Source organism: Somniosus microcephalus, chromosome 22 (assembly GCF_052327205.1).
Source record: "Somniosus microcephalus isolate GS21.2 chromosome 22, FLI_Smic_1.0, whole genome shotgun sequence".
NCBI classification, from domain to species: domain Eukaryota; kingdom Metazoa; phylum Chordata; class Chondrichthyes; order Squaliformes; family Somniosidae; genus Somniosus; species Somniosus microcephalus.
Genome location: NC_141008.1, coordinates 51,748,784 through 51,763,101, shown reverse-complemented (window position 1 = coordinate 51,763,101; position 14,318 = coordinate 51,748,784). Strand labels below are relative to the sequence as shown.

Here is a 14,318-nt window from a genome sequence, read left to right as displayed (position 1 = left end):
TGGCATGGGCTGCTTCATTAGCAAAGTGATGGTGACTGGAGCTTTACACTGGAATTGTCAGCAAACGGTCTTGTGACAGAGGAAATGTAATTAATGAAGCAGCTGGAGATGTTTGGGCTGAGGATACTTCCTTGAACTCCTGCAATGATGTCCTGAGGCTGCGATGACTCGTCTCTGCCAATCGCATCCACCTCCCTTTGCGTCAGGTATGACTCCAGCCATTAGAGGATTTTTCCTTTCGTCCCCATAGACTTCAGTTTTGCTAAGGCTCCTTGGTGCCGTACTCGGTTGAATACTGCCTTGTTGTTGAGGGAAGCCAATTTTGTGTCACAATCAAGGCTGTGATGAGGTCTGGAACCTGAACTGAGCATCGGTGAACAGGCTATTGGTGAATAGATGTTGCTTGCTACTATTCATGACTCCTTCCATCACTTTATTGATGATTGGGAAGAGGCTGATAAGGTGGTCATTGGCAGGAGTAGATTTGTTCTGTTCTTTAATGGATAGGACATACCTGGGGAATCTTCCACATTGGTAGATGCCAGTGTAAATACTGTGCTGGAACAGCTTGACTAAGAGAGTAGCTAGCTCTGGTGTACAAGTCTTCAGAATGTTGTCAGAGTCCATAGCCTTTGGGTCCAGTCCACTCAGCCACCACTTAATGTCATCCGGAGTCAACTGAATTGGCTGGACACTGGTATCTGTGATGGTGGAAACCTGGGGACGAAGCCTTATAAAGTTAATTTGGGGACTTGAATGTGAGGACTTGCACGTGCAGCAAAAATATTAGTGGCTGGAAATGGTCACTGACAAATTTCTTCTCCAAGCAATGCCAACCAAAATTGCTGCCAGATCTAGGATCAGAATAATACAAGAAGATCACAGTAGGATGCTGAGCCATCAGATTGCAAACCTCAGATGGCTTTGTTTTTTGCCTGTGGTTCAATGACTAAAAGCTAAACCAAAAATAATCCAGCAGTGTTTTGCAACTTGACCAGCATTAAATGTTTAATAGGGTTGCCAATTCTACCAGTTCAAACAGTAATATTTAAATCTTGGATTCTGAAACTATTGATATTTCAGCAAAAAATCTTTTTTTTTGTTTTCTTTGCTTCCAGCTGCACAAGAAGCCACAGAACAGTGATTGGACTTTTGTTAGTTCACATGGATCTCTTTTTCCTAATGTTTTTTTTTAATAAGAGTACAAACTCCTCTTTTCTTTCCCTTTCTCTGCCCCCCAAATTATTTCCTGCTCCCCCTTTTTGCTCAGTCTTCCTGGCCTGTATCTGGGAATAATGGCCAACCTACTCCCAGACTAATGAACGTAAGAATGTTTAGGAACAGGGAAAGGTATAATCGGCCAGCTTTTTTTCTTTAATAGGGTGAGATTTCTGTTCTACTTACTTGCCTTTTCACCATACTCCTCAATACCTACTCTGTCCAAAAATGCATCTTATTGCCTCTTGAACCCATGTAGACTATTCAATGGCCTGCCCTGGTAATACAGCTCTTGTTACTTATTTTTTTAAATTCTACATGACTCCTTACTTGGAGCCTTTTTTTTTGTCACCTGTATTTGAACCCTACTGCATAGTCAACAGTTTGCCTCAATCAACTTTTCTGTTCACTATCTTGAGAGCTTCAATTGGGTCATATTGAAAATCTCTTTTCCAAATAAAGCAAATCTAGCTCCCCGAACATTTCCACATAACTTAGATTCCTAGTACTCTGAATCATCTTTGGTCTCTACCAATCCTGCTAGGAGGGACTATGAAAACAGGAGATTACAATTCATAAGAAAAACTAGCCCTTCAGTAGTGCAGTTAAGCTTTTCAGCCCAAAATATAAACTGACCTCTACTTATTCGTGATGAATTCATAGCCAACATAATGGATAGGGAGATCTCAATAGCCTGATATAGCATTAAGCCAGAAGGTTATTGGTTCAATCCCTGGTCTATGCTAAGTCAGCTGACATCACCCAGGGCAGCAATCAAGCCACTAATTAGCTTCAGCGGTCTTGGTCTAGGGAGTGCTCCTGCTCGTGATCACTATCTACTGATCTCTGCTGGAAAGCGTGTAGAAGAATCAAGTTGAGCAGAATGGGGCTTGATGTCCTGCAAATAGCCTGCTGGTTCACCTTTGCAGTTTGTCCATTTGGGTGGGGTACCGGAAGACTACAGGCAACCATGGAACTTTGCCCCAGCAAGAGTTTGGCTTTCCCAGGAGAGAATGAAAAATGTTAGGATATCCTAATATATGTGGTTTACAGAAATCTATTTTGGCCTTGAAGGCTACTTTAATACAGCGGACCAACTGTAAGTTATCAAATACTGTTACGAAGACAGAATGAGCCCAAAAGGTGGGCAGCAAACAAATGCAGGAAGCCATTATTAAGACACTGTTTACACTGGACTATAAATTGGGTTTTCTTTAAACATGCATGGTAGCAGCTACAATAATCATTTGCACTTCGACAGCACCTTTAACCTAGTAATGTTGCAGCAGTCTGTAAAAGTGCTTAGTCTACTATGATCTGGCTCTCCCAATACATTTATGCACAAGTTGATTGTATAAATCCTGTCTGCATTAAACAAAGGATGGTTTTAATTTGTAAATCAAGAAGTCAAGCCTCACTTGATCACTGCCTCCAGATCCATTGGCATGAGGACATCTTGTCACATTAGGATCATCACTGATAATTGCAGATTTGCATGGATGCCAAGACCATTCACAACATCTTGAAGCTTCCACAGAATCCTTTTTACCCACCACAATAAAAATTGCATTGTCTTTTGGAATCTCCCTTTAGAGATTAACATATAGAAAGAACTTGCATTTATACAGTGCCTTTCACAACCTCAGATTGTACTTCTGGTTTTAAACTAAATTGTCCTCTAGCTACACACCCTAATGCATTATTTGCTTTTGCAACAGCCTTGTGACATTGATCATTTGATCTTTAATGATTCATGAACTACAACTCTACAAGTTCTTCTCCCTCTTGGCAGCCTTGTGTGCAATCCTGCATAAGAAACAGGACCAGGAGTAGGCCATATGGCCCTTCGAGCCTGCTCCACCATTCAATAAGATCACAGCTGATCTTTGACCTCAACTTCACTTTCCTGCCCGATCTCCATATCCCTTGATTCCCTTAGAGTCCAAAAATCTATCCACCTCCATCTTGAATATACTCAACAACTGAGCATCCACTACCCTCTGGGGTAGAGAATTCCAAAGATTCATAACCCTCTGAGTGAAGACATTTCTCCTCATCTCCATTCTAAATGGCTGACCTCTTATCCTGAGACTATGCCCCCTAGTTATAGATTCTCCAGCCAGGGGAAACAGCCTCTCAGCATCTACCCTGTCAAGCCCTCAAGCCCTCTCGGAGTCTTGTATGTTTCAATGAGATCACACCTCATTCTTCTAAACTCCAGAGAGTATAGGCCTAATCTACTCAATCTCTCCTCTGAGGACAATCCCCCCCCCCCCCCATCCCAGGAATCAATCTAGTGAACCTTCATTGCACCCCCCCCTCTACAGCAAGTATATCCTTCCTTTGGTACGGTGTACACATGCTGCCCTTGTCTATATTGAAAGACGTCTGCCAAACACGGATCCCTTACCCCATAGATCCGCTTGTTATCACTTTTTCACCCAAGATACTAATTCCCACATGCATCTTTGTTATCTGCCAACTTAAAGGCTATTCCTTTGATGCCTTCACCCAGACCATGAACAACAACAACTTGTATTTATATAGCGCCTTTAACATAGTAAAATGTCTGAAGGCGCTTCACAGGAATATTATAAGACGGAAAAAAAATTTGACACCAAGCCAGATGAGGAGAAATTAGGACAGGTGACCAAAAGCTTGGTCAGAGAGGTAGGTTTTAAGGAGTGTCTTAAAGGAGGAAAGAGAGGCAGAGGGGTTTAGGCAGGAAATTCCAGAGCTTTGGGCCTAGGCAACAGATTGAACGATTATAATCAGGGATGCCCAAGAGGGCAGAATGAGAGGAGCGCAGATATAGGCGGCGGAGGGAGGGGTTGTTATGGGGCTGAAGGAGATTAGAGATAGGGAGGGGCGAGGCCGTGGAGGGATTTGAAAACAAATGAGAATTTTGAAATTGAGGCGTTGCTTAACCAGGAGCCAATGTAGGTCAGTCAGCAAGCACAGGGGTGATGGGTGAACTGGACTTGGTGCGAGTTAGGACACCGGCAGCCGAGTTTTGGATCACCTCAAATTTACGTAGGGTAGAATGTGTGAGGCCAGCCAGGAGTGCGTTGGAATAGTCAAGTCTAGAGGTAACACAGGCATGGATGAGGGTTTCAGCAGCGGATGAGCTGAGGCAAGGACGGAGATGGGCAATGTTACGGAGGTGGAACTAGGCAGGCTTAGTTGTGCTGCGGATATGTGGTCGGAAGCTCATTTCAGGGTCGAATATGACACCAGGGTTGCGAACAGTGTGGTTCAGCCTCAGACAGATGTTAGGGAGAGGGATGGAGTCAGTAGCTAGGGAACAATATTTGATTGGAGAAAATTTCTGCTCCTCCAGAACTGGATGTTGGACAAGCAGTCTGACAATTTAGAGACAGTGGAGGGGTCGAGAGAAGTGGTAGTGAGTAGAGCTGGGTGTCGTCAGCATACATGTGGAAAATGACTGTTTTCAGATGTCACCAAGGGGCAACATGTAGATGAGAAATAGGAGGGGGGCCAAGGATAGATCCTTGGGGGACACCAGAGGTAACGATGTGGGAGCAGGAAAAGACGCCGTTGCAGGTGATTCTCTGGCTACGATTCGATAGATAAGAATGGAACTAGGCGAGTGCAGTCCCACCCAGCTGGGCGATGGAAGGGAGGTGTTGGAGAAGGATGGAGTGGTCAACTGTGTCAAAGGCTGCAGACAAGTCAAGAAGGACGAGGAGGGATAGTTTAGTTTTGTCACGGACACAAAGGATGTCATTTGTGACTTTGAGAGCCGTTTCGGTTAGATGGTAAGGGCGGAAACCTGATTGGAGGGATTCATACATGGAGTTGCGGGAAAGATGGGCACGGATTTGGGAGGCGACAACGCGTTCAAGGACTTTGGAGAGGAAAGGGAGGTTGGAGATGGGGCGGTAGTTTGCAAGGATGGAGGGGTCAAGGGTTGTTTTTTTGAGGAGAGGGGTGATGACTGCAGATTGGAGGGAGACAGTACCTGAGGAGAGAACCGTTAACAATGTCAGCTAACATGGGAGTCAGAAAAGGAAGTTGGGTGGTCAGCTGTTTGGTGGGAATAGGGTCGGGGTTGAGGGAGCAGGAAGTGGGTCTCATGAACAAGATGAGCGCGAAGAGATCATGAAGGGAGATCGGAGAGAAACTGGAGAAAGATGTGAGTTCAGGGCTAGGGCAGGGGGGAACCTTGGAGATTGGCTAGGGAAAGGAAGGGAAGTGGCAGAGGCAGCTGAACAGATGGTCTCAATCTTAGAGACAAATCAGTCCATGAGCTCCTCACTTGTTGGAGGTGAGGGTGCAGGAGACAGGGGAGAGGGGTTTAAGAAGACGGTTAGCAGTGGAGAAGCTGGGGTTTATCTCTGCATTCCAGAATGGTTCTGGAATAGTAAGCAATTTTGGCAGATGAGAGCAGAACCCGATGATGCTTTGTGATCCAGCCAGATCTGGCAGTGAATGGCTAAACCAGTTGTCCGCCATATCCGTTCAAGTCTGCGTCCCTTGGACTTTAGGGAAGATGAGGGCTGTACCAGGGGGAATGGCCAGGGTGAGAGAGAGTAATTGTTTTAATAGGAACTAGGGCATCAAAGGTGCTGGTGAGGGTGTGGTTGAGCAGATCGGTAGCTGCAGAAGTGTCATGGTGAATGGAGGGCCAAAGACTGGACAGTTGGGATTTCATAAGTGCAGTAGGGTTGGCGGGGGTGGGTGGAAGGGGGATGTGGGAGGAGAGCGATACAAGGAAGTGGTCAGAGATGGCCTTATCTGCGATTGACACGATGGGAGTAGCGAGGCCGTAGGGGTGGCCATGAATATGGGTTGGGGAGTTTACATGGAGGGAGAGATTAAGGGAGGATAGGAGGCTAGTGAACTCAGAGGAGAGAGAGCATGATGAATTGAGCTGGAGGCTGAAATCACAGGATGAGAAGTCGTTTGGTGCTGAGGGAGGAAAGCCGTAAAGAAATCTCGGTAAATTTTTTTTTAGGGCGGTAGAGAATGAGAATTTTAAAAGAGGTGAGAGGGGTGGAATAAAGTGAGATGCTCAAAAAAAGAAAGTGCCAGAGGAATAGGGGGACAGACCAAGGTGTAATTTGGTGATGAGAGCCACACTGCCACCACAATGGTCTGAGCTGGGTAAGTAGTGCCAGGCGGGGAGGCTTCATTTAAGGGTACGGTGTCATCACCCCTCAACCAAGTTTCTGTCGGGGCCATGATGTCGATGCAATCATCCACGATAAGCTCATGGGTGGCAAGGGCCTTGTTCACAAGTGAACGGACATTCTGGAGGGAGATGCAGAGGGGGTCGGTGATGGCTGCCCCACTGCCAGCATCCACAGGGTTTTTGGGGGGGGGTGGTGTGAGTTGGATGGGGTAGAGATTGGCAAGATTTGCCCCCAGTGGGCAGGCTGGGCGGGAAGGTCAGCGAGAGTAGGATGGGACATTTGGGGTTGCTGCTCGTAAGAAGGTAGCGACGCGTGCCTCGATGGGCCCTTCGTAGGATGCCAAGAGTGGCACAGAGGGAAGCTGTCGGCTTATCTAAGAGGGTGTTAAGCTTGGGACGGTGGCAGGAGAGTTGAAGGGTAATGAAAGATTAGGGTAGGGATTTGGGAGGGCAGAGTATCCAAGAGAGGAGAAATGAAAGGAGGCATGACGACAGGAGAGAGCGGTCAGGGAGGGATAGAGAGAAAAGGAAAAGAGGGGGAAAAAGTGGAAAAGTATTGAATGGCTTGGGTCCAGAGTGGCAGCCAAAGTGCGCACGCGAATAGACACGGGAAAGGCTCAGGTTATATAGGCCTGGTTAAACGTAGTAATTAATGGAATACATATTTCCTGGTAGCAGGGAATAGGTTGTAGACAATAATAGGGAGACCAGGGTCAAAGTCAGAGATTATATTAAAGATTATGGTGAGCAGCAGCCCTAATGTTGATCCCCATGGAACTCAGCCAGTGACCAGCCCTTATGCAGAGTAACTACCCTCTGCCTATGCAAATGCAACCAATTCATTATTCAATCCAAGATCTAGCCAACAATCCCACATGATGCAACCTTATTTAACAGCCTTTTGTGCAATACTTTATCGAGGCTTTTTGAAAACCTGGATACGCTATCAGGTTTCCATTGCGTAATCTCCTCAAAGGAAAATGATTAATTTCGCGACACTGGACCCTTTTTTTCCAGAATTTCGTTCAGTGCCATATTCCAGGGTCACACTAGATAAAGTCCATGCAGTACTGATGCTCTACCTCTAGATTTCTTTAGCATTAGTCTTTAATATATTGACAGTGTGTCCAATTTGGAAAACTCTTGAGCTTTTGTCTTGAATTGGAATGTGGATTAGCTGTTGTGCACTTGGGTATTATGACCAGGTTGGACTTTGGCTGCTTATCATCCAGTCATTAATGTATTTGCCACAGTTGGGATAAGTCTTGTGGGGTTTTTTTTTACAATTGGACCAACAGCTGATATACAGTACTACACACTATTGAAACCTGCCACCTTGGCAAGCAGAAAATAGAAAAGTTCATGCTGGTTCCATCGCAAGCACACCTTCAAGTTGACCAAGGAGCATTATTGTTCATGGTCAATTCTATGGCCGATACTGCTGCTGCCAACACACAGGCAGGCCCCATCACTTTTGGCAATGTGGTGAATTTGCTGAAGCTGGAAAATCAATTGTATTTATCTGGTTTATGCAAACGTTTACACAGTCAAATCAACAGTAGTTGGAGCTGTTCAATGGAAAAGCCAATATGTCTATAAAAATCGATGCTTAATTCATTACTTGTGGGGTTTTCTATTGAAATGTTGCCCTCCTCTTCTCGGTAGCCACGTCCCAAAGGCAGACTCGGTGGGGAGGGGGTGCAATTAGAGATAAATTTCTTAGGACTTGTCTGCTGGTGAACGGGTAGTCCTATAAACAGCAAGTGGTAAATCAGACTGTGTATTCTATCGCCCCAAGCAGCTTTTTACAGGTTTGTTACAGAAGTTTAATTGTGTACAGAATAAAACTGTGAACCTAAAGTCTTTCCACCAACATAACTGGCTTTTGGGAACTGCCCCTTTTTATTAAAAAAAAAAAAAAATTTTTAATGCTATATTTGCAATGATGGTGAGATTTTTGTGAAGAATTTTTATCTCCTGGATGAGGCTGGCCACATTTTTATTAAAGCAATGTGTAATCAACCCGCCTTGTGTGAAGTGGAAACCCTATCTGAAGGTATTAGTCTATTTCTCTACTTTAATTAGTGTCAGTTTTTTAAATCCTACTTGAGGTTACTAGTGAGAAGGAAATTTGTTCCGATCTCTGCTTTTTAAGGAAATGGGGTGTGTTTAACCATTAACATGATCAGGCAAATTAATCACTTCTAGTAATGTATGTTTAAAAGTGTGTTCCTTCCGGTATGGAGATAAAGTCGCTCATTAGAAGTGCTACCTCATGTTTTATAGCATAAGAGAATATATTCTTGCGTGAACCTGGGATCTCTATCTCCTATTGGACCCTCCTCCTTTCTCCCTCCTGCCCCAATCCCCCAGTTTTATACCTTTCTATTGTAAGTAATTTTTGCAAGAAGTTAAAAAATATCAAGTATCTGGTGTCATTGCATGATTCAGGAGTTTTGTATCCCTGGAGCAGTAGGTGCGGTGTACACTCCCTCTCATTTCAATAAGTATATTGTGCCATCGGGGGAATAAATGTGAAGTAACCTTACAAAAAGGTTCCGAGTACCTTGTTTGTTCCTTGGTTAATCACCAACTCCTGAGTCGTGGGGGGAGGAGGGGGGGGCAAAAGAATAAGGAGGAGGAGGTACTATGAAAATTGCTAGTCGGTTCTTAACAGTAAAGGAATGACATGCTGTATTTCCTTATAAGGCCCGGTGTATTCGGAAGTGGCCACCCTTCCAGGAGCTGTGGGGGCGAGTCATAAATGGGGTGGGAGTGTAGTTTCTTTCTTAGCTGGCAATGACACAACGCCGACTCACTTCCTTATTGATCAGTTCAAACCAGTTTTTACAGGAACTGACGGTGATATATGGGGCCAGCCTTGTGAGAATCATTCATTTGAGATACTGTGGTCTGCCAGTGCAGTACTTGAGTTCATAACGCCTGCTCTTACCTTAATCACAATGAGCGGTGGCGCCAAATATGCAAACTCTAACTACTTTTTAATTTTTGTTTTAAATTTATGCGACACTTCTATAGGTGAGTAAAATTAGCCGTGTTTCCTTTTTTTTTCTCCCTCCTCCCAAATATACTCTTGGAAATGGAATTCACCCACACAGGGCAATTCCAAGATTAGGCCCTTCGCTTCAGAAACCCTTCCGAGAATACCTGGAGGCCCAGAAAGCCAAGCTTCACCACAAGTCTGGAGACACAGTAGGAGCGGTAAGAATACCACGAATGTGATTTGTCTGCCTTTTGTGTTAAAATGTTTATTGGCCTGTGTGTGTGTTATTCTATTCACCCGACCCTTTTGTGTGCATGGAGTTGAATGCTAAATCTACAGTAATTAGGGAACTCTTCAATTTTAGAAACTTGAGGTCTCAAGTTGGCCAAACGTCCATCACTAAATCTGATGGAAATTGAGGCCTTTAGGAATTCAGCAGCTAGAGAATATACTGTAGTAGTCTGGACTCCACTTTTCTTAGCAAAAAATTCTGGAAGTAAAGCATTTGAGTTGTTTCAGTTAAGTAGTGATCAAGACTAGAGCACCACATTGAGGTGACCATTTTTTGCAGTGGTCCTTAGCAATTTTCTATGTCCACTGTAAATGAGGTCTTATTCTAAGGAAAAACTTAAACAGCATAATCTGCGTGTAGGCTGTGCAAATAAGGATGGTCTTAAATTACGTAATCAGATCCTATATTTGACTAACTCAGGAACACGTGGTACTGTAGGTATTAAAACCTCAAAGATCGTCTATTCACCAATCAGTTTAAAAGTTTATGGAAATATTAAACCTCTAGACTTATTAATTTTCTTTTTCCAAAAACTGGACAGTGTAATAGTTGATTTAGTTTTGAAACCTATGCCCTGTGCCTGAAAACTAAACTAAGGGACTTTTTAATGTTTGAATGTGACATGATCGTTCTAATCCAGTGTTTGAGTACAGTATGATTTACACCAAGACAATGTACTAATTGTCCACTTTTTTTTGTGTTCTCCAAAATAATTTGTCTGGAAAGATATTCAAACTCCCATCCCCCACCCCTCCCCCTAAAAAAAAAGCTTAGTTCCTGGTGTGTGATTGTGATGACGAAGTTGCAACAGTCACCAAACCCAACACTTGCACAACTTTTTAAAAACTAGGTACTTCCTCCCAGTGGAACAGCTATTGTGTGTCATGCTGCCATAGACACAGGATTGTGCAACACAGCTCGCACGCTATGTGAAAGCTGATGCAAAAATATTCTGTGGACTAGATTTTGCTCTTTGGCCAATTTAATTTTTGAACAACGGAAATAAAAGACCCCCTCTGAGGGTTTAAAGGTCAAAATTGGCACGAGCAGTTTCCAGCGATGGACCTTTTCTTAACTAGCACTTTTAATTATCAAGCTTTTTTTTATAAAAAGCTTTTCCTGCTCTTTGGTCTGCAAGTACTGGTGGTTTGAATCTACCGGTGATGCAGGGGGAAAGAAATTCCGAGTGTTTGCTATTGTTCACTTCATTTCCCCCTCCCTAAAGTCATTAATAAATGGAATATGTGGGGAAAAAACTGTCCACATTTTCCTTCCCTTTTAAACAGGAGTGGTATTTTCCAGCATCTGACGAGCTTTCAAAATGCACCAACATTTTATCTTGTTTCTTAAACCCATATCAGACAAGTTCCCACTAGTATCTTAACAAGAGCGCTTGTATTTGTTTAGGCTCAGAGCCATCGCTTCAACACTGACGTAGTCGCAGAATATCTAAATCAGACTCTTAATGCAATGGCACATTTTGAACCAAAACGTTGATCCTGGTGCCAGACTAGTACAGAATGACTGCTTGTGTAGGCGTGTGCGTGTCAGTCTAATTAAGTTGTTAAAGATTTTCTCTCCTTTTTTTGATTCAGACGCTTTTCTGGCCTTCCATTCCTTTTTAAAATCTCCAGATGGAGCAGCTGGCAGGCAGAGCCGCAGACACCTAAGCGGTGCCAACACAGACTGGATTGACCAGCAAGGGGAAGTGTTATGTGCGTGCCTGAAAGAGGAGGTGGTGAACTAAATCCCCATCTGTTTCTTCCTGAGTGGGGATCCCCACTGCACTGACACACGCTGGCACGTTGCCAGATTTAGTCTGCTCGCTTCTAATGGCCTCAACGTGGAGTGAGAACTCGCTTGGGCCTGACCCAGTAAAGCAGTGAGGATCTGGTTTCCTGTAGCTGCACTGGCTGCTAGTGGCCGTTTGTCTTTTACATATCAAATTTGAATGTACAAGACCAATACATTTCCAGTAGATCGCCATCTTATTGGCCACTTTACAAAGATAGCATCAACTATTTTTGACCAAACTTCTGTTGGGAAATATAATATAAAGATTTTGTTTAAATCCCTAAAATGAATATATTTGCCTCATAAAATCATTATCCAGACCCACTGAACAGAATTAAGTAGCGATTTAGGAATGTGGGGAGAAGCGTCACTGACTGAGGTCTGCTGCCGTTTAATGCCATTCACGGTCCTAATTAATTTTATGCTTTCTCTGTCCGTACTGATGAGCTTGATTTGTCCAAAGAGACAGCTCGATCTGTAGCTAATACTTTAATAACATTATACGCTGTTTATCTTAACCTGTGGCAAAGAACCAGTCTTTTGATCAGAATATTAAATGAAACAATTGGATTTTTGGTTTTATTCATTTGGATATGCTAATCTAAACTATCCAGAGGGGTCTTTTTCATGCCTAATTCATAGTTTTTGCCACTGAATATGAAAAGAAGCTCTTCCCCATCTCTCCCCCCCCCCCCCCCCCCCCCCCCGCTTTATTCCTCCTACGAGGAAGTGTTTGGTCTGTGGAGGGTCCTTCATTCTTTCTCCCCCCAACCCCCCCTGGCAATTGTAAATGAGATTGGAAAATCCGTGTGTGGAGCTTCTCTGTCCTTCGAATCTGTGATTATTTTACAACAGAGAAAACTATAGGACTGTTCCTAATCCTGCATGTTTGTCTAATAAGGCTGCTAAAAGGCTTCTATTGATTTCAGATTAAGCAGTTTGTAATAAATACTTGTATGCTGTTTCCTTTCCTCCAACCCCCCCCCCCTTCTATTAGAGTGAAAACTGGCTGTCGTGGGTCTTTGAGAAAGTAGTCATTGTCATGGTGTGCTACTTCATCCTTTCCATCGTTAATTCCATGGCTCAGAGCTACGCCAAAAGGATCCAGTCGCAGAAATACACTGAAGAGAAAATGAAATTAAAATAACAAAAAAGGGACTGCACAAGGCCCAGGTTAGATAGTGATTCATAAAAAACCATCTGCTGCTTCTTGGTTCCACCAACTGGAATTAACATAAGGAAGCAGTGGGGAGTATTATAAATTTATGCATTTGCAAGTTCTGAAAAATGTATTTTCTTGAGTTAGCACAGGTACTTCAGCTTGGAGTCTACTTTTGTGGATTCTTGCCTATTTGTTGTCTTTTTTTTAAATGCGTCTTGGTTTCAATTAAGGCCATGTTAGCAATGAACGGTATTAAGTGGCATAAAGGAAATTGCAGGATAGATGTAAATATTAAGCATGGAACCCAATTGAAAGCAATGACGTTGACTTGCTCCAGATTTGGGCACAGTGCTGATTAAATGGGAGCGCGACATGGTTTGCAGGGACAAAAGCCACATCAGCTCCTTGAATGCTAACACCGTTGGTTGCTTGAGGTGCAATTCCTGCTATGCCTTTCTTTGAATTGGAATCCTCTGTGTAGCAAAGGTTGACCCTTCCTGGCACAGTGGTTGACCATATTGTCAGCTCATTAAACGCAGGAATGATGGAACTTTTTTCTATTTAACTCTTACCCCATCAGGGACCAGTTGAAAATAAGTTAAATTCTTTTAGCGCTTACTAAATTTGAAGTGGTTAAATGATGACATTTTAAACTTTTTCCCTCCTTTATTGCATCTTCTTTCCCTCCATTCCCCCTCCGCACAAGCCCCAGCCGCCCCCCGCCCCAAACAACATGTAGCCTTTGGTGCGGAGATTTCATACTGCAGACTCTCCAGCAACTGTTCGAACTGTGATTTGCTGCCACAGGTTCCGCATATCATGGGGCGAACTGACGGTCCCATCAGTTTTGCTGCTTTCAATGACTGGATGAGGCACTAGAGGCCAGGCCATCACCTGCAGCAAGCACATTTCATCTTAGCTGACAAAAGAAAGCATTGGTTGTGATATCTATCGCTTTCTTCCCCTCGCTCTTGCTGATGGAGGATAGATGTGGGGAGTGAGAGAGCAAGTATGTATCGAATATGTAAAAGAGGTACAGTAAATAGATTTTTTTTTGAAAACTATAGGTATTTATTACCTCAATCTTGTGTATCTTATTTATCTCTCAATGAGGCCATGTGTTGTCTTGTGCCCTATGCAGCACAAAACCATTAAACCTATATTGCTCACCTCTGCTTGTATTTTCCAAAATGGTGAAAGAAAATCTGATTGAAGCTGTGAAACCTGTCCATCTCCAACTGTACATATGAACAGCAATGTCATTTTTACTCTGTAAATTTTAACATGATAAATCTTATCTGACTTTATAAAACTACATTCAGTCATTTCCACAGACTGAACCTTAGTCTGTGTCTTTGTCGATTTTATGGGGAATGTCATGATTGTGTATATACAGTATCACAATCTGAAAAACTACATGTGTCCATTATGTATAAACTCCAATGATGATCATATATGGTAATTTGTGTAGTACCATTCGGAAGGTAAAATATGTTCTATTGTTTACATTGGTACAATTATCGAGAATGAAATAAGGAAACAAATTTGTCTTTGTTTTAGGCTGTAGAGTATATCTTAAATTATTCATATGCAAGACATGTTGCATGAAAGAGACTTCAAAAGCTTCTCCGTAGGAGCTGTTTGAGCTGAAGAAACTCAGATTCTGATTTAATTATTGCATTTTCTAACCAGT

General features: G+C 43.2%; 1 protein-coding gene across 5 annotated transcripts in view; it reads left to right on the top strand.

The window, feature by feature from the left end:
- The window catches only part of vmp1 (vacuole membrane protein 1), a 148,309-nt gene extending 134,339 nt beyond the window's left edge, over positions 1 to 13,970 (top strand). For all 5 annotated transcript variants that reach the window (XM_085964710.1, XM_085964711.1, XM_085964714.1 and 2 more), the window contains 2 exons: positions 9,493 to 9,595; positions 12,461 to 13,970. In XM_085964710.1, coding sequence (XP_085820836.1) covers positions 9,493 to 9,595; positions 12,461 to 12,610 — 253 coding nt within the window. In that variant the 3' untranslated portion in view covers positions 12,611 to 13,970. The remainder of the gene's footprint in view (positions 1 to 9,492; positions 9,596 to 12,460) is intronic.
- The last annotated feature ends 348 nt before the right edge of the window (positions 13,971 to 14,318 follow it).